At 42.4% G+C, this 12,705-nt stretch overlaps 1 protein-coding gene across 8 annotated transcripts in view; it reads left to right on the forward strand.

Annotated features, from left to right (window-relative positions):
• Positions 1 to 12,705, forward strand: part of APBA2 (amyloid beta precursor protein binding family A member 2) — a 322,283-nt gene that overhangs the window by 244,547 nt on the left and 65,031 nt on the right. For 7 of the 8 annotated variants that reach the window (XM_034784918.1, XM_034784917.1, XM_034784914.1 and 4 more), the window contains one exon: positions 10,892 to 11,032. The exons of the other annotated variant lie outside the window; for it this stretch is intronic. In XM_034784918.1, coding sequence (XP_034640809.1) covers positions 10,892 to 11,032 — 141 coding nt within the window. The remainder of the gene's footprint in view (positions 1 to 10,891; positions 11,033 to 12,705) is intronic. 8 annotated transcript variants of the gene reach the window in all.

Genomic DNA, 12,705 nt, shown 5'->3' on the forward strand with positions numbered 1-12,705 from the left:
AAATGGCTGTAACTTAGCAAATGATTAATATTTTATTTTTTCCTTCATCTTACACTTATATATAGGGAATTCCCCCCTTTCATGTATATTTAAGATATACACTTAACAAAATGTGTGCTGCAGGATTTAAATACATGCAGTACCTAACATTCAAAATTATTTCAGTGAAAAAATAAATGCTGTATCAGGGTTTAGCCATTTGCTCTGAATAAATGGTTGAAGAGCAAAGAATTTAACTGGCAAAGTTTTACTCTTAATATATTCCTGTCCAGTACACAGTGGGAAAACTGGAATAAAACTCGTTATTTATGTAAGTGCTAAGGTTTTCCCTATATTACAGCTTGTCACTTAACACAGTGGAAAATCTGTAACAGATGAAAAAAAACATACAGATTTAGTTCTATCTTTGTTCTGCTACTCCCCCCCCCCCATTCCTCCAGAAAATAGGATATAGGCCAGAGGTGAGTAAACTACGGCCCGCAGGCCACATTGGGCCCGTGGGACCCTCCTGCCCGGCCCCTGAGCTCCTGGCCCTGGAGGCTAGCCCCCGGCCCCTCTCCCGCTGCTCCGCCTCCCTCGCAGCCTCAGCTCACTGTGCCGCCGGCGCAATGCTCTGGGTGGCGGGGCTGCGAGCTCCTGGGGCAGCGCAGCTGCAGAGCCCGGCCTGACCCAGTGCTCTGTGCTGCACGGTGGTGTGGCTGGCTCCCGTGGCTGCCTGTCCTGGGGCTCTGGCGGCGCAGCTGTAGCGCCACCAGTCACCGGTGCTCCAGGCAGCGCGGTAAGGGGGTAGGGGAGTTCGGGGTGGTAGTGGTCAGGGGGTGGGGTTGTGGCTAGTGGTTGGGGCGGTCAGAGGGTGGGGAACAGGGGGGTTGAATGGGGGTGGGGGAACGGGGGGGGGGGGCGGGAAGGAGGGGGGAGTGGGGGGGGGGTTGGGGGCCAGGCAATACAATTTCAGAAACCCAATACGGCCCTCAGGCCAAAAAGTTTGCCCGCCCCTGATATAGGCTCTTGATCACAAGAATTAGATCCAGATCAATCATGCTTTATTTAATCATCTCTGGGGCTGTCACCATGTTCAACAAATACAGCAAACTATAAACATCCTGGCTCAGTACACCTTTGCCTGAACTTACTTAATGGTAGTACCCCTTTTCTGAACTTGTCAATTGAATCTGGTACTGTGGCCACATGGACTACATGGGGTATGCTGCCATGTATCTTGAATTCTGATGGAAGCTTAACAAGTTAGAATGCTAAATTTTCTGGTTTTGGTTGTATTCATTCTGGAGATGGATTCAGATCAATATGACTTTATTAGCTATTTTTGGGGAAGGGAGGGGTGATTTTGGGGTAGCATATTTTAGCCCAGGATGCTTATGCTCTCTACAGTATGAATCTAGTCTCCTTGTCAGCATGTTTTTTAGTTGTAGTTTGTTGTTCTTGTCCTTTTTTTCACTCACATTGATGCAATGGACAAAGAGTTGCAGAACGAGGGAACAAATCAGCATATTGTTGTTCTAGATCCATTCCCGTTTTTGTCCATTGTATTAATACTTATACTATACAATGAAAACAAATGGTCTTTCTGATACAATTACCTATATTTAAATAAAAGAAGAACAGGATTACTTGTGGCACCTTAGAGACTAACAAATTTATTAGAGCATAAGCTTTCGTGGACTACAGCCCACTTCTTCGGATGCATATAGAATGGAACATATATTGAGGAGATATATATACACACATACAGAGAGCATAAACAGGTGGGAGTTGTCTTACCAACTCTGAAAGGCCAATTAATTAAGAGAAAAAAAACTTTTGAAGTGATAATCAAGATAGCCCAGTACAGACTGTTTGATAAGAAGTGTGAGCATACTTACAAGGGGAGATAGATTCAATGTTTGTAATGGCTCAGCCATTCCCAGTCCTTATTCAATCCTGAGTTGATTGTGTCTAGTTTGCATATCAATTCCAGCTCAGCAGTTTCTCGTTGGAGTCTGTTTTTGAAGTTTTTCTGTTGTAATATAGCCACCCGCAGGTCTGTCACTGAATGACCAGACAGGTTAAAGTGTTCTCCCACTGGTTTTTGAGTATTTTGATTCCTGATGTCACACTTACCTACATGCCTCCAGCTTCCATCTGGGAAGAAGTATGTCATTCTCCACCCAGCTCCCTTCCCACATATAAAGAGGTCACCCCTCACCTCCATGTGCCCATGGTGCCCCATTTGCCCGAAACCCTCACCCACTCACCTGTTTGTGAGGCTGCACGGCCTCTGCTGGACCAACGCCTGGCCTGGATTAGGAAGCCAGGAGGTGGAGCCAAAGCACAACTTTCTAAGCAGTGTGCGGGATAAGGCAGTTAGGCCATTCATTCTTTCCCCACTGGTGCGGGATTAGATGCAATGAAGAATTGAAGGCCCTCTGAGCAGCATCTGTCTGTTTGTGTGGTGTGGGGGCCCTATTACACACATGCCTAATGCTGCCACTGTCTTTAATTCATGAGACACAGGTTCACACTCTACAATCAGGCTCACCCCATTGTCACTGTATGGTTTCCTCTGAGGAACTAATGTTGCTTAACTTCCTAGTTACCAGAGAGTGTTCATTATAGTGGTGCATTCAGCATTTCCGCCCCCGAGACTGAGTGCTTCTCCTCTGCAATGGGCCCTGCCTCCAATAGCCAGAGACTGAGGAGCCCAAAAGGCTGTCTTGCAAATACAGGAGCAGCGGCATGGGCCAGTGGTTAAAGCACAGAACTTGAGATAGAAAGATCTGTGCCTATAGTTATGGTTCTGTTGACACTGACCAAGTGCAAGGCATGGTCCTTGTCCTGGTTAGATCAGATTCTAAAATGAGGGTAAAATATTACTGCTTTCCCTCACTGCTTTCCTATTGTGAAGGCTTTTAATTCTCTGATGTTTGTAAAGCTCTATCAGAGCATCAGATGGAACATGCCACAGAAATGCAGACTTATCATTGCCTTTGTGCTTCAGGGCTGACCGTTCACCTTTCCGTTTGCTTCTGAAGTGTGTACTGTAAGTGGACCTATTGTGTGCAGTTTTTTATAGTGAGGAAAATGTATTTACAGGGTTCTTTGGGCACATGATGGCTTTTTCCTGTCTGATTATTATGTACAAATCCCCCATGGCAGGTAATAAACTTCTAATTTTATTGAAAAATCTTTTTTTTGATAAGAGAGCTGGACTAAATGGATGTACTGCAGTCTGGAAGATTTTGTCATCTGTATGATTAGAAGGTAAAAACTGTCTGTAAAATGATATGTTCTGTGGGAGTGAAATCAAGGTTGCAATTCTGTGGATGTCTCTGCTGGCTCCTTTAACCATGAAAGGGTCGCTGAAGTGATTTATGAACCACAGCAGAACCCTGAGATCTAATTACAGCCCATGCGTTCGATGGCACCACTCACACTGTTATTTACAATACAGACGAAAATACCTTTCAAAAGGCTGAAGGAGGCTGCTTTCACAAACAAGGAGCAATGGCTAGAGAGGCATTTTCTCTCCCTTATATTGCGTGAGCTTTGACAGAATAGGAAAGGATTCCATTGTTTGTGGCATTGTATTTAGAGAGAGAGGGTTCTAAGGAAATTGTCAATATTGTGAGGCTGTTTTTCATCCACAAAAAGCTTTTCAACTCAGGCACTTCCACTGCTTCCAGCTTGCCCCATTGCCAGTGTATCGTGACTGTATCTGAATTAGACTGCAAAATCCTTGGGGCACATACCATGTTTTATTATGCTTATATTTAGCACTGAACAAAATGCTCAGAGCTCAACAAATAAATAATAATAATGCTTGACATGTGGTTATAATAAGGATAGTGACTGCAAAAATTGCCATCATGGGATTCTATACAATATTGATTCTTTCTCTGCTAGGATCACCTTTTTTTCTCAATTTACAAATCAAAAGACAATTTTACTATTTTCTCAGTTTACAAAAGATAAACCCGTTCAGTTTTTAAAATCTCAACTCTGCTAACTGCGCCTCCGATATACAAAAATCAAGCCGTGCCCTTCCTGCCTCTTACCAGGAGACAGAATAGACCCCAGCACAGTCTTCTGCACAGTGTTGACTATGAAAAAAGACAAAATGTACTACATTTCCTACCCAACTGTCGCTGATATACCGCTGTTACTTGGCTGTTAGAATTAGAGATGGGTGAGTGTGGTATCTCAGGGCTTGTCTACACTACCGCGCAGGGTCGATCTAAGATACACAACTTCAGCTACATGAATAGCGTAGCTGAAGTCGACGTACTTAGAGCTAATTACCGTGTCTTCACTGTAGTAAGTTGACAGCTGACACTCTCCCGTCGACTCCGCTTGCACTTCTCATTCTCGTGGAGTATTGGAGTTGATGGGAGAGTGCTCAGCGGTCGATTTATCATGTCTATACTAGACGTGATAAATTGACCCCTGCTGGATTGATCGCTGCCCGCCAATCCGGCGGGTAGTGTAGACAAGACCTCACATACTGCTGTTTGGGAACTGCTTGTAAATGTTTTTGTAGTGGTGATCACTGTTGCTGTCTTGGCTCTGCACTGCTTTGTTTAGAGCAGTAGAGTAAGGAGATATGTCAGTCACATGAAAGGAAAACTATTGACTTGGTGCCATTGTGATGTATTTATTTTTCTGTCCATCTCTAAGAATTTCTGTCTTAATGTAAAATCTGTGTCTTTGTTCCTATTCCAAATATGCATTGTATTTTTTTCTTGGACTATGAAGGGCCAAATTTTTGGCCTCCCTTCATGTGCATGCAATATAAGTGTACCTGATTAAATAAAATAGTTATGCAGTATAGAGAATTGCACTCCATTCCAAGCAGGGCATAGGGATTTTGCACTTCTTTGGAATTTTATTCATCTGAAAAAGGGCATATTGTAAGCAAGAGTAATCTAGATTTATCTGAGTGAGCTGAATATTCATGTATGCAGCTAGACTTTTGGGGTTAGGATCACAAGTCTCCAACTGGGGTAGGCCTGCCTTGAGAGCAAAGTATTAGCTAGCTAAATCTCCATTGGCGTGGGGTAGATGAAATGCAGGTGGGGTAATTAATTAATAGATCCATGGTGGTGTAGTATAGTAGGTATTACTAGAGCTAGTTCAGAGCTACTGGTACAGAAGGAGAGCTACTGCTTTGAAGGTCAGCCTCCACTCTGTTCTTATTCCCGGTGCGATCTGTGAAGTAGGACTGCTGGCTGGATATGTGGTGTGGACCATGTGGCAATGGGCTGATGTGACTCACCCGGACCAGGACACAAAACACAAGGGATTCTGATTTTACAGGTGAAAGGCAATGATTGGGGTAGAGAGATGTCCTTTCTGGAGCTTCAGAGGCGCTTAAGGCTGGGGAGGTCCATGTGCACAGAAGCCAGGAACAAGACTGATTGATTTAGTGCTCAAAGCAGATTTGTTTTTAGATAGGGGAATTCCATATTTAGACCATAGCCCATTCTGGCAAATTGTCAAAATTCTCTTTTGGGGGCATGTGCATGACATAATCCCTTCCAGGTCTATTAATTGTAATTTAGCTGAGTTGTGTGTGCGTGAATAAGAGCACGCTAGTGGCCTAATAGCAGTTCTCTCCATCTCCCTGAAAAGTGGGCTGATGCCAGTTAGTTTTGGTCCGGTGCTTTCTAGTTTCAGGTTCGTTACTCTTAGAAGGTGTAGCTAAAACTATTTCCCTTTCCCATCTCCAACATCTTTTAAGATTTTTTCCCGTCCCTGAAGTAGTATATGTAAATCAAAATTTCTTCCTGGAAAAATATGATGTGCTATAAGGGACAAATGGCCTGTTAGTGTGTGTTTATATCATCAGACTTTTTATTAATTTTAGAACCGCTTGGGCAAACATTAATGGGTTGCACAAATGAGAATACTGGAGGTCTAAGCTTTGCAGGATGCAGCAGAGATAATTGGAGCACCTGGACTTCCTAGGATAGGCCTAGTCTAGACTAGGGTTCCTGATCCTGTGCTGAGTGCCTCCAATGCCAATCTAGACACTCCACAAAAGTCTATTCCATGATACAAATGATTATAGTTTCCCCTATGCTGAGTCCTAACTATATTGAGAACTAAGCTGAGCCCTAGGGTAAACTACAAACCTGTGATTATCTTGTCTGACCTCCCCAGTGACCTTTTCCTCCCTGCCAGACTGCCAGCTGCTCCTTTTGAATCAGACACATAGGACATGTTAAAAAGCCTTTTCTTCTTGACTTTAATGAAACTTGAAACTTCAGCACTGGTGTAACATCCGACCGTACAAGTTGCTTTTAAATTCCTTTGCTGCAGGGGAGTCTTGAAGAGTGACCATTCTAATCGAAACTAAAAATAAAAATGGGAGAGAGATGAAGTAGGAAGCTGTTCTTTTCAGTATATTTCAGAACAAATATTTTCTGACAGCTGACAGACGTGCCATTTTTTCTCTCTCTCATGTTTTGTATTGTATTTTTCACAAGATTGTTAAGGTAGACAATCAGCTGAAAAAAAAGTAAATTTAAACAAAGTTCCTCTAAATGTAAATCTGTTGAAGGACTCCACCTATCATACAATTTCCAATCTCTTTACTAATCCCTATTGTACTATACTCCCCATCCCCCCTTCCCACTCCCAGCCCGGAATTGAAACTGTGAAAGGGATTTTGTTAAGTATTTTTACAATCACATACTTCGTAAGGGACCTCCACTCTGAATTAATGATCCTTTTTACAGCCTGTCTCAGTCCTCTTCTTGTAGTAACTGGACCCAGGCTGGGTCCCACAGGCTTCTAAGTCAAGTGGGTCAGAGTGAGTCTACTCACTGGTCATAGCTCTGGGTCTCTAAGGTGCACTCCCTAGCTCAGATCTCTTGCGTGAGCCATTCCCTGAGACATGGGACACCACAGTCTGACTAACTCAGATCCTGGAATTACTGCCTCAAATAGGGTGACCAGATGTCCTGATTTTATAGGGACAGTCCTGATTTTTTGGGGGTGGGGTGGGGGGGTTCTTATGTAGGCTTCTATTACCCCCCATCCTCTGTCCCAATTTTTCATATTTGCTGTCTGGTCACCCTAGCTTCAAACCTCCTGAACACCTTAGTTGTTTATACATGTTCCTCCAGAATTTCACCAGTTTAAACCCATGACAGGAAGGCAAGGGGACACAGCCTTAGCAAAGTAATTTCTTAACCACAGTCACATCATTTAAAAAAAAAACACCACCGAGTTACAGATCTTTGTACAATAATAGAAGTCCCAAGATGCAGCCTCCCACCACCTTCTGTGAATCAGGTCTTGCCAACATTTCAGGCTAAGCAGAGTCCCTCCTGCCTTCTCCCTCTCCAGCTTGGTCTTCATTGTGGCAATGGATGGTCCCCCCTCAGAGAAGCACCCTTCCTTAAATTCAGTCTCTGCCCCTTTTTGCCAAGTGTTCCATAGGCTTGCTTGTGTCCTGTCCCTCTCCAGGCGCCTGTGTAGAGTCCATTGTTCCATGGGCATGGTCCGGCAGTTGAGAGAGAATCTGACTCAAATGGCCCTAGTATATTGTCTTGATGGCCTCTTAGAGATTGTCCTTCACCAAGGCATCGAGCACCTTTCCTGGTCAGAGTAGCTGACTGCAATATATCATAGTAACCTTGCTTTGGGCAAAGTTAGACAGGAGTTCAGCACATAACATAAAATGGATGTGCTAATTCAAAATGGGGGATTCAGTACAAATAGAAATCACAATAGGACTCAGACCTGAATATCCCACTCTGCCACAATCATCATTTCACCACTGAAACAGGGCCTCCAGAACCACATATTGGCAAAAATCTCCTCCATTCAAATGGTTTCTATGGGTGCTCTTTAGCAGATTTGCTGCATTCAGCACTGAGTGACTTTCTATCTTTATGTGGCAATGGAAATGTAGTCTGATTAAGGACTGCAGCATTTAAATAATTATTATTTCTTGTGGTCTGTTTATTTCTTTTTGTGACCTTTTAAATCTGTTCTGTTTTTGTTGGTTAAAGATTTCATTTTAGATTTAAAGGGATGCTGGCAGCTTAAATACATATTAAAAGCAAAAACTTTTTCACATACGTTGATAATAACACATTGATTTTTTTAAACAGAATTTAAATTGTAATGTCTATTAACTGATTACTTTTTTGCATTTCTCTGATTTTTGGAAAAGGACATAGATTAGTCAGTTTCATCTTTGTTTACAGAAAGTTTCTAATTCATTTATCTTTTGGGTTCTTCTAATTCACATGTTGGCTCTTGCATGTTAACAATAGATTTTTATTCTGTTCTCATACTGGTATAAATGGACAGTAACTCGGTTGAAGATAAGGGAGTAACAAAGTTAAAATTCAGAGGAGAATTGGGTAAAGGTCTTGTAAATGTGGGGTGATGTTTGTTTCCAGTTGGGAGAAAACAGTCACTGTAATTTTTCTGTTGCTATTATTGCTGTAAAAGCTTTTTACCTATCCTAAATTTTGGATCTAATGTGAACAAAGTGTTCCTTTAAGAGGAGAGCACTATGTTAAGGTCCCACAGGTAGTAATGGCACCAATATTAAAAAACAAACCACTACAACCTTCTGCAAGGGAAGGCTGTAGACAACTGCAGTCAAAAATATATATCAAATTGTCACCAAAATAATAGATGCAGTGACAGAACTTACACTTGGTCATTAGGTTTCCTGCAGATTACTTAGGACAGATTTTTAAAAAGTCGCCACTATTTGTTCTGAAGACAGGAAGAAAGATAACTGAATACAGTCATATGGGGGCTCAATCTAAAAGTAGCTTTTTTTAATTTTGAAACTTGAAAAGCTTTGACCAACTCTATAAAATAGTCAACATTTCTTCTTCCATCAGAGGCCTGTGTAAATGAGAACATAGTCCCAGGTCAATTCTTATGGCCAGGTATACACATCACCCAAAAAATTCCTCCTGTACCTGCCAGCCTTGGGGAGTCTAATGATGGAATCTGTCAGGATGCCAAGCTATCCTCTTGTCATTAGCAGTGATCTAGGACATTGGCTCTCAACCTTTCCAGACTACTGTACCCCTTTCAAGAGTCTGATTTGTCTTGCGTACCCCCAAGTTTCACCTCACTTAAAAACTACCTGTGTACAAAATCAGACAAAAGTGTCCCAGCCCACTAGTACTGAAAAATTGCTTAATTTCTCATTTTTACCATATAATTCTAAAATAAATCAAACAAGTCATTTTCTGTATGAAATTTTAGTTTGTACTACTTCACTAGTGCTTTTTATGTAGCCTGTTGTAAAACTAGGCAAATATCTAGATGAGTTGATGTACCTCCTGGAAGATCTCTGCGTACCTCCTGGGTGAGAACCGCTAAGGTAGGAAGAACAGTGCTAAAGTATGTTCATAGGCACCGACTTCCCCTCTTCGCGGTGGGTGCTCGACCTGGCCCTGCCCCTGCACCACCCTCAACTCACTCCCATTCCACCCCTTCCCCCAAGTCCCCATCCCTTCTCCGCCTCCTCCCCTGAGCGTCCCTGCTCCTCCCCCCACCCCGGGTAAGTCCTAAGCGCTGCCAAACAGCTGTTAGGCGGCGGGGGGACGGGAAGTGCTTGGAGAGAGGGGGAGGAGCAGGGACGCGGTGTGCTTGGGAGGGGGGGAGGAGGCGAGCTGGGGGGAGGGTGGGTGCCGAGCACCTGCTATTTTTTCCCCATGGATGTTCCAGCCCCGGAGCACCCACAAAGTCAGTGTCTATGAGTATGTTCACTGGACTACGCCCTGGCTGTACCTGTTCTGTTGTGAAAGATGCCAGGTGGCCTCCCTGGAGCCTTCTATTTAAACTGAATCTCACTCCCTGATCTTGAACTACATGAAGAAAAGCACATTTTAATATAATCTGGTCTGATTTGTGTATAAAGTCATATACCATTGATTTAGGGAATCTTCCTCCTGGAGATGGAGCTGATGCGGCGCTATGTAGTAGTTTTAAAGATGCAATGTACCCAGAGAGAAATTCCCACAGCAACCCTTGCATCATATGTTACAAGTGGCACCTCAGCAATAGGAGGGGCTCTCACAGGAAACACACCCAACAAAATGTTATTTCAACTTATCATGTTGCTTGGATGTTTTAGCAGTTAACATTTTCTCATTCATTACTTAGTTACTTCTATAGACACATTTAAATACCATGTAATTTTGGAAGGATTAACTTGTGGTATAAACAAAAATCTAGGTTAAGGTTTAATTTGGAGTGTGCATATGTGTGGACAAAAGGAACATACATTCTTTTGGTTTTTTTCCCCTCCCTGTTTGTCCTGCTTTGAGACATCCGCTATTGAACTATTGTTCATAAGGTTCCAATCCTCCCCTGCCTTCTTTATTTATGTCTTTATTTATTTTTTTGCACAGGCCTGAAATTTCATTTCCATGGTGATAGTGCAACTATTTTATATTTCATTGGGTGATCTGTACACAGTCATAGATCCCAAAGCCATCTAGACTGACCTCCTGTGTATTCCAACTCCTTAGGAATAAGGGCAAAATTGTGACACTGTCTGCAAAAATTAAAAAAAAAAAAGAAAACAACAACCCTAAAAGCCTAAAATTAGACGCATAATTTTATTTTTCTAGTCACATCTTTTGGAGTCATCACAAAACACCTCTTAAGCACAGGTAGATGGACACGAGCTAACATGCTGAAAATAGTGTGGCTGTAGTGGCACCGGAATACAATCCTGCCCAACCCCTTAGGTACGTACTTAGGAGGCTAGCCAGATCCACCACAGCCACACTGCTCTCTTTAGTGCTCCAGCTCAGGCAGAGCTAACCTGTCTGTCTACCCAGTTCCGAGTGACCTGCTACAGCTTCACAACTGTTAACTCTAATTAAACTCTGACTTTGCCTGCCAGATTTGCAGCTTGATGCGAGGTGGAATAGCGGAACGGGGAGGGGTCCGAGTAGGACATCGCATTATTGAGATCAATGGGCAAAGTGTTGTGGCCACTGCTCACGAGAAGATAGTACAAGCCTTGTCTAACTCAGTGGGAGAGGTAAGAATCGTCTGAATTTATAATATTTTATCAAAATATTGAAACAGGTGAGTGAGAATCTCTCGCTACATACTTGGGCAAAACAATCGGGTGCTAACACTCTATTACGCCCTCCATCAAACCATAAAAGTAAAGCAGTTGTGGCTACATTATCTGCATTTTACTATTGGTTTTCAAGAAAGATTTCCCTGACTGATTTGACATTTGAAACTGCAGTCAGACATCAACCATTCAGGTAGGTGAAGAAGTATCAGTCAAGCATTGTATAGCCAAGAGCTATGAAAAATGTCTCCATCTCCATGTTTTAGATTTTCCAGTCATAAAATGAATTGATAGCCAGAGAGGCGAGAGATTAAGACTGACTAATATTTTAATCCTTTTGTTTTTGCTGAGATTCTCTGACTCTGATTAGGGAATGGGGTAGGAGAGTAAAACTGTTCCTCACCATGTTTAGCGAAACTAGTGACCGATAAACAAGATGTGTGTTGGTGACATACTTTCTCGTCCCTTTTGAATTTCAGATAGCATCACTATGCTCATGCCATGGAAATACTGATGAGCATGTTAGCACAACTCTCCCTTCACAAATCCTTAGTTAAACACAACAAGGATGGGGAGATGGAATTCACACACCACACAGCCCTGTGGACTGCAATAGTGGCCCCTGCATCCACATTACTGCAGAGCCAGTAGCCAGTGCTCCTTCCACCCTCTGGTTAGGGTGAGCTAGTACAGAGAACTCCCTACCAAGACCTAACTAAAGGGGTAAAGCAGTGTTTAAGCACTGGGTGGTGAGGGCTGTATGTGGCAGTTTACGTCTTATGAATTGGCATAGCCCTACTTCTAGTGGTGAAATGATTATCACTAATTCCGAGTAGTGGGCCTTTATTATTTATTTTCTTATTATTTTTCATTGTGGAGTTTTAATGTGAAAAAAAAATCTGTGTATATAAAAACATTTAAATGGAAGGCTATAGCAGTTAAAAACATTGGACTAATGCAGCTAGAGTTTGAGTTGTCCTAAGTAATTGTACATTTATAAAAGGCTTTGGCCTGACTGTGCAGTGTCTGATTTTTTTAAAATAGTCTGACAAGTGCAGATTATCATTACTTTAAAATGATCACTGCTATCTAAAATCATACTTGGTTCCTTGCAGCTTGTAGTGTAGCAATACGTCTCCTGGTGTAAAATCCAAAGTGGCAGCTCCATCTGTGCTTATTTTGCTACAGTTGATAGGTTGGTTGTTTCTAATACCTGCAAAAAAGTTTGTTATAGTTTGTTCATACAATGCCATGTCCTTTAACAATGTTTAATGAAATCTCTGCTTACCTCCCACTCTTCCTACTGAGTATTTACCAGGGTTACTGCCAGATGCTTCCTTTGATTATTTGACACATTTACTCCTATCAGAGTCCAATCACCCTTGCTAACAGGCTTGAAAATGATACTTCTTGTAAATTGCTGATTTTGTAGGAATGGGGGTGGGGGAACTTGCTTTACCTAAATTTGAATGCATTTGCACATTGTGGGTGGTGAAGTTTAAACTGAATGTTCACATTCCATGTTAGAGGTACTGTGTTGGATGGGCAGACAGAGGAAAATCCAGTGCCAGTCAATATTTGAGTAGGCCGGGTGAATTTTCATGTACATGAGATTTTCTTCCTGGCTAATT

The sequence above is a fragment of the Trachemys scripta genome, chromosome 10, assembly GCF_013100865.1.
Source record: "Trachemys scripta elegans isolate TJP31775 chromosome 10, CAS_Tse_1.0, whole genome shotgun sequence".
In the NCBI taxonomy this organism is placed as follows: domain Eukaryota; kingdom Metazoa; phylum Chordata; order Testudines; family Emydidae; genus Trachemys; species Trachemys scripta.